Genomic DNA, 8126 nt, shown 5'->3' with positions numbered 1-8126 from the left:
CTAGGTCCACGTGGATGGTGGGGAATGATGTAATTGCTGGCGGCAGAATTACAGTGTTTTAAAAGTAACTTCAGCTCCATCTTCTGACGGTGCCAAAGTTACTGACTGTGCTCTGCTATAGCTGTGATTCCTATTATGGTCTATGGTGGCGCCGACTGTGCCCAAGTCTCCTGCGCTGGATTCACAGTGTTCGCCTATTAGATGTTATGTCAACATGATACCTCATAACAATGTGATCACTATGACTCCCCGCACTAATAAGAAGTATGGCCACACCTGCTCTTTAGGTTCATGCATACACAAGTCACCTCTGTATGCTTGGACCTAAAGCTGTGCATGTGCAGCTTTGTTCTGCAGGCCATGTGTGGACTTTACTCACACATTCCCAGTATGGAAAAACTCATACTTGGATGTGAGCGTGGCACAAGAGCAGTAAGCCCTTGCTGAAAGTGTTCATAGGGACCTAGTGCTGGAACTGTGGGCACCAGGATGATCAGGGAAACATGTGACCTATTCAGAGGCTTCCATCTACTGTGATTTTTAACATTTTATTCACTTCAGGTATGCTTTAAGACAGCTAAGGAGAGATAAATCCTGCACTAGGACACACAGGGCTTGGTTCACTAAGACAAATAGCATGCTTTATCAAGTTAACACACCTTATCAAAGTAGCATAGCTACGAACCCGCAAGGGCTTGGGGCAGGATGAGTGGAGTTCCAATTAGCAGGCATAAGTTCGTAGCACTCGCTATGCTACTCTGATAAGGCGTCTTAACTTTGAAAAGGCATGTTATCTCTGATAAGGCATGCTATTTGTCTTAGTGAATCAAGCCCATAAGGTCTGATGCACAAAAAGCCAGTAAATTTTAGCAGTTCTAACACTAGGGGAGCACTGCACAATTAACTATTAGTGCCACATGCAATAGCGTTGGATGCGTTACCCTGGTAATGGTCATGGTGCTAATTGTGTAACGGGCGGTGCTCTCCTCCTATTAGTACCAGTAACATATCTGCACTGCCTATGCACTGAAAATGTATCCGCCTTTTGTGCATCGGGGGGATAAATTATGGGTTAAGACAGAAAAATTGTGAAATAAAACAGGTAGGGCAATATTTACAGCCAGTAAACGTTACATGCACACATAGCTTATTTAAAGTTAATGGGTGCTCTGCAAACTACGTAACATGCCAAGGGCGTAGCAATGGGGATAGCAACCATAGCGTTGCTATGGGGCCCCTACGTCACGGGGGGCCCGCAGCAGGATGCCCCGCTAGGTGCTGGAGGGGGTCACAGCATGAGGGGAGAGCTTGGTGGCACGTCAGTGGGGAGGGGGGGAAGGGCCCCCCCCCTCCCTCACCTCGGGCTCTCCCCTCTGCGCTCTCCCCTCCAGCATTAAACAAAGATTGTATGCAGGAGGAGGCGGCGGGGCAGCGGCGGCAGATACATACCTTCCGTGCGCTCCAGCGCGGATGGTTCTCCCTCTAGTGTCTCACGCGACTTCCTGTTTATACCGGAAGTCGCGTCAGAGGCTAGAGAGAGGAGCATCAGTGGAGCGAACGGAAGGTATGTATCTGCCGCCTCTGCCCCGCCGCCTCCTCCTGCATACAATCTTTGTTTAACCACTTCACCACTGAGGGGTTTTACCCCTTGAACACCAAAGCAATTTTCACCTTTCAGCGCTCCTTCCATTAATTCGTCTATAACTTTATTATTACTTATCCCAATGAAATGAACTATATCTTGTTTTTTTCGCCACCAATTAGGCTTTCTTTAGGTGGGACATTATGCCAAGAATTATTTTATTCTAAATGTGTTTTAATGGGAAAATAGGAAAAAATGTGGGAAAAAATTATTACTTTTCAATTTTCGGCCATTATAGTTTTTAAATAAAGCATGCTACTGTAATTAAAACCCATGAAATGTATTTAACCATTTGTCCCGGTTATAAAACCATTTAAATTATGTCCCTATCACAATGTTTGGCGACAATATTTTATTTGGAAATAAAGGTGCATTTTTTTCAGTTTTGCATCCATCCCTAATTACAAGCCCGCAGTTTATAAAGTAACAGTGTTATACCCTCTTGACATAAATATTTAAAAAGTTCAGTCCCTAAGGTAACTATTTATGTTTTTTTTTTATTGTATTTTTTTTTTTTTAATTACAAAAAAAAAAAAAAAAAATTGGGGAGTGTGGGAGGTAATGAGTTAATTTATTGTGTAAATGTAATGTTTGTTTATGTAAAATGCTTTTAGGGTGTAGTTTACTATTTGGCCACAAGATGGCCACAGTGTGTTTGTTTACATGCGACCTGTAAGCGTCCTTCCGGACGCTTACAGGAAGCAGTAGGAGGCTGGGAGAATCACTATGATCGCGCTGTTTCTAATAGAAGCAGCGCGATCATTGCGGGGGCTTGGATCAACGAACGGGAATGGATTTTCCCGTTCATTGATCTCCGTGCGAGCAGGCGTCGGCGTGCACGAGCGGCGGGTGCGCGCGCACGAGCGGCGGGAGCGCGGACAGCGGCGGTAGCGCGGAAGGTACGGATTTCTCCGTCCCTGGTTTTTTAGGGGGGAAAAAAGGGACGGAGAAATTCGTACCGCGGGGGTTTAAGTGGTTAATGCTGGAGGGGAGAGCGCAGAGGGGAGAGCCCGAGGTGAGGGAGGGGGGGGGCCCTTCCCCCCTTCCCACCGACGTGCCACCAAGCTCTCCCCTCATGCTGCGACCCCTCCAGCCCTCAAAACGGCCCTGAGCGGGCCGGGGGGGGAGGGGGAGGGGCGGCCTAACCTGGGAGTCCCTGTCACTCACTACTTAACTGGGGGGCGCCTGTCACTCACAACCTAACCTGGGGGTCCCTGTCACTCACAATCTAACCTGGGGGTCCCTGTCACTCACTACTTAACTGGGGGGCGCCTGTCACTCACTACTTAACTGGGGGGCGCCTGTCACTCACAACCTAACCTGGGGGTCCCTGTCACTCACAATCTAACCTGGGGGTCCCTGTCACTCACAACCTAACCAGGGGGGCGCCTGTCACTCACTACTTAACTGGGGGGCGCCTGTCATTTACAACCTAACCTGGGAGTCCCTGTCACTCACAACCTAACCTGGGGGACGCCTGTCACTCACTACTTAACTGGGGGGCGCCTGTCACTTACAACCTAACCTGGGGGTCCCTGTCACTCACAACCTAACCTGGGGAGGGCGCCTGTCACTCACTACTTAACTGGGGGGCGCCTGTCAATCACAACCTAACCTGGGGGTCCCTGTCACTCACAACCTAACCTGGGGGGGTGCCTGTAACTCACTACTTAACTGGGGGGCGCCTGTCAATCACAACCTAACCTAGGGGTCCCTGTCACTTACAACCTAACCTGAGGGCGCCTGTCACTCACAACCTAACCTGGTGGTCCCTGTCACTCACAACCTAACCTGGGGGCGCCTGTCACTCACTACTTAACTGGGGGGCGCCTGTCACTCACAACCTAACCTGGGGGTCCCTGTCACTCACAATCTAACCTGGAGGTCCCTGTCAGTCACTTCCTAACTGGGGGTCACCTGTCACTACTTACACTGGGGGTCACCTGTCACTGCCTGAACTGGGGGGGCTCCTGTCACTGCCTGAACTGGGGGGGCTCCTGTCACTACCTGAACTGGTGGGGCTCCTGTCACTACCTAAACTTGGGGACTCCTGGCGCTACCTTAACTAGGGGGCACCTGTCACTACCTAAACTATCCAGGCCAGCCAGCCTAGCATCACCACCAGCCAACCAGCCCACAATCACTGTCAAAAAGGCCACAGCATCACCACCAGTCAGGCCAGCATTTACTTCAACTAGCCAAGCACAGCCCAGCATCACCACCAGCCAACACAGCCACAGCATCACCGCCAACCCAGCCACAGCATTGGCCACAGCATCACCGCCAGCCAGGCTACAGCATCACTGCCAGGCCTTTCAGCCCACACATCATCCCCAATCCAGCCAAAAACAGTATTGCCAGGCACAGCAGCCAGTACAGGAGAATTCAGAAGCCAGGTGAGAGGTGTCTACCATATTAAGGGGACATTCTGCCTATTTATGTGAAATGCTGTCTATTTATGTGCCTCATGACTGCTGAATTTGTCTTGTTGGGGGCCTCACGATTGCTGAATTTGTCATGTTGGGGGCCTCATTTTTGCTGAATTTGTCTTGTTGGGGGCCTCATGATTGCTGAATTTGTCTTGTTGGGGGTCACATGATTGCTAACTGCGAGACTATGGGAAAAGCTGAATCATCATCATATGAGACAATAGCATTAAACCTACTTTTTTAGCTTTTTAAAATAGAAAATAAAACTGGGAGGTTGTACAAAATGAATTTATTTTTCAGGAGTCGGATGGATGAAATTGTTTATCTTCACAGTTTATTTTCAACTTGGATTTTCCATAATGTTCATGTATGAGTTAAAACGTTTGTACAGTATTTAGGTTAAATTGCTGTTGCCACAAGGGGGCCCAGTGATTTTCTAGATACGCCCCTGACTACTAACTAAACTGGGGACACCTATAGACCTAGCTACTTATACTGTACTTAGAGGGGTGTGGGAATGTTGGAGAGGAGGGTCCTGGAGGAATGTTTGGGTGGGAGGTCCGAGGTCCGTGGGATTAGAAGGTCGTGGGGGGGGGGGGCATAAAATTTTTTTGCTATGGGGCCCAGTCATTTCTAGCTACGCCCCTGTAACATGCATTACATAAAGAGCATAGAAACAATGCATACTTTACTGGTATAATACACATTACTGGCTGACAAATGCTGACCGACAAGCCGCCTCACCCGAGAGCCAGCTAGTGTGTGTACAAAGTCCTGAAATTTAGACACAGTAATTCAAAATTTGGTTTGGAATCACGCGTGTTTTATTAGTAGTTGTACAAAACACTCCAACAGTTCACACTGCACAACACAGAGACATGGGACAGAAGTGGAGACGTAAACCCAGCAGCATGCAGAGCCACAGTACTATTGTTAGGGCCAGAGTCATTACAGGAGGATGCAGTTCATATCTCTGCTCTCCTCCTTCTCCTGTGGAGGACATGGGGCTTAGAGGAACACCCAGCAATGACCATACTCACTCACACACTCACTCACATACAAAGATCATGTTAGATGAATTATACTTCTTTATGGTCATTTTAGGATTACCTAAAATAAACCTGTTGCTTGTAATATGTCTTCCAGCCATCCTAGTTCAGTTTTTATGGGAGTGACCACAGAAATTGGAGGATTAGGAATAGTAGTTTAGCCCCAACACACGTAATCATATGGTCCAATATGCTCTGTGTCTGCAATTGTAGTCCTTTGCATGGCACTCTGATGACTGCAGGTTATTGACTTTGGTTTATATAATAACATGTCGAGAAGAAGAAGAGAGGCAAGTTTGTATACCAGAGATTTAGCATGTTTTGCACCACTAGATGCCGGAATGTCAAAATGCTTGTATGTGTCTTCATGAAGTTGGAGTAATCCTCTTACATCATTATGGGGTTAATAGCCTTTAGACATAAAACATTTAAGACTTTTTAAACAAGGGTTTCTCCTAGAACATCAAAAACTGCTGAGAACAGTCCATGACTTCCTTCGTCTTTCCTTGTAGCTTGAGGAAGTCTTCTAAGATCATAGCTCTGAACTCAGAAGTGTTCCTCTGTCTCCTGAGTGCCATACTCTCTGTGTTAGGAATGAAGTCTCCATAGATAAGAATCCTTTTCTAACCTTTTCTTTGAATCCACTTACTGAGAAGTGGCAACACAAAATTAATGACATACATGCACACAGATGGCTGACCTTACCCCTGTGTATTATTTGCCCCAGGCATAGTCCCATGCCCCATCTCTTGCCAATATACCAAGTTTCGGAACATCAATTTATCCATGATCTCCAGGGTGGAATGTCTGATGGCCAACAAGAATGAGTAGGTTTTATAAATTAGAAAAAAAGTCAATCTGGCTCCCTACAATGGAAGCTTCCACCTTTATTCAATGTTGAAAGAATGAAAAACATCTGACTAACCTCTCCTTTGCTAGATCAGTCATCAGCATGGTTGTATGCACTAGCCATGTCTAGCACAAAAGGGGTTAAGACACGTCCAGTGGTTTGACGGTAAGGAGAATGTATACGGAGCAACACTATCAGTTTTGCAGATGAGGGGTTACTGGAGGAATGTTCTGCAAGGTTCTGGCAAGGAAAGGGTTCATGAAAATATTTTTTTGCAAGTCTGATCCGTCAATCAGGATAGATGATAAAACCAGAGAAGGTGCTGTACTTATTTGTGTTCCCACCATGCACTTTGCCTCCATCCAGCTTTACGTATACCTCATCCCCCACATCCAGATGTAGTATGACGCTGTTACTGGCATAGTCATAATTCTGATCTGCATCTTGAGCAATGGCACTGGCCCGAACCTGCAAGGATAAAGAGAACAAAAAACATCAAAAGCTGCAGTAAACCTGTACCAGCAATGTGCTACAAATCAATGACTTGCAAGAGTCATCTTGCTTTATCTTGCAAAGTAAACGCAGCTTAGGCACAAGTATAGTATATTATGGGTTCTAGGCAAGCAAGCACCTAATAATCTAATAGGTAGTTGAATGTGTTAAATGAAACTGAAATGAAATTTAAGATCAGCATTGATGTTAATATTATTTATTTGGCATAGATACTGAGGCATAGGCATGCAGTTAAGTTGGTTAAGGTTATGCATTTGGGGGGACAGATAGGGTTAGGCATGCAGGGTGGGGGTGGTTAAGGTTAGGCGTTGGGGGGATTAAGGTTAGGCGCGCAGGGTGTGTGTTTAAGGTTAGGCATGCAAGTGGGGGTGGTTAAGGTAAGGCATCAGGGGGTCAAGGTTAGGCGTGCTGGGGGGGGGGTGGCTAAGGTTAGGCAAGCAAGGTGGGGGTGGTTAAGGTTAGGCGTCGGGGGAGGGGGCTAAGGTTAGGCGTGCAGGGTGTGTGTTTAAGGTTAGGCATGCAACATGGGGGTGGTTATGGTTAAACGTCGGGGGGGGGTTAACATTAGGCATGCAAGGTGGGTGTGGTTAAAGTTACGCATCGTGGGGGCTAAGGTTAGGCATACAGGGTGGTGTTGGTTGAGGTCAGGCATCGGAGTGTGGGTGGTTTAAGGTTAGGCATCGGAGGGGAGGGTGGTTGGGATAAGGCATTAGTAGAGGGAGGGTTCTGTGTGAGAATAGGGTTAGGTTTAGATGTAGTAAAATATCGGCATAAGTTACAGATATTTTACTATCATAACTTGCACTGCATAATAGTGTGATATATATTGGGGAATTTACCAGTATTCTACTAGCAGCTATTACGGGCAGCCAAATTTCCAGGGGCCCTTTTTGCATGTAGGCGATTGAAACTTCCAACACATTATAAAACTCCTAGTTAGAAAAATTAGCCTTATTCCTGTACTAGTTATAGCTCTCATTGCAATATCCTGACACTTTTTATACTTTTAAAATGGTGATTTGAAGTCACACTAAAATATAAATTGAATGCAAGGAAAGTTGAGAGTAACATTTTTATTACTGGTGGGTTGTTTCCAATAGGCAACAGTACAAAAGGTAACTGACTCTTGGGTGCATGCAAAAAGTCACTTTAAACTTTAATCTTAAATTACATCAAACCACATAAATAGTTATCAAACATATAGATACTTCACAAACTACAGTTATCTAAAAAGCCACAGAAAGTATCCCCTAAAGAGCCACTTAGACGCTGCAGTCCTCTGATCAAGAGCAACAGTTTATGGACAAAAAGCTGGTGTTGGTGCAGCAGCACTGCTGTGGAGTTGTATAAATTCCTTATAAATACTACATATGTGAGCTGCCAATCCCGAATCCAGAAACAAAAGCAAGGTATATGGTGGAGAACTTGCACACTTGACGCATGTCACATTGCATATAAAGTCGAAAATCCTGGACCCAATCACAGAACAGGAGACAAAGGCCTATATCCTTGTTGTTATATAGCACTGGACTCAATCGCAGTCCCATATAGGCATAAATATCAGATGTTAATTCCAACAGTTTCTTGAATAACTGATAGATCCACAAACATGGTGCAATTTCATAGTTCTCAAGCTCTCCAGA

The 8126-nt window shown here is 46.0% G+C and overlaps 1 protein-coding gene across 1 annotated transcript in view; it reads right to left on the bottom strand.

The window, feature by feature from the left end:
- Positions 1 to 4872: 4872 nt before the first annotated feature.
- Positions 4873 to 8126, bottom strand: part of C1QL4 (complement C1q like 4) — a 92278-nt gene continuing 89024 nt past the window's right edge. The window contains exon 2 of the mRNA XM_068265189.1: positions 4873 to 6438. Coding sequence (XP_068121290.1) covers positions 6259 to 6438 — 180 coding nt within the window. The 3' untranslated portion in view covers positions 4873 to 6258. The remainder of the gene's footprint in view (positions 6439 to 8126) is intronic.

This window comes from Hyperolius riggenbachi, chromosome 2 (genome assembly GCF_040937935.1).
Source record: "Hyperolius riggenbachi isolate aHypRig1 chromosome 2, aHypRig1.pri, whole genome shotgun sequence".
Classification (NCBI taxonomy): Eukaryota; Metazoa; Chordata; class Amphibia; order Anura; family Hyperoliidae; genus Hyperolius; species Hyperolius riggenbachi.
This window is presented reverse-complemented; position numbering and strand designations above follow the sequence as displayed.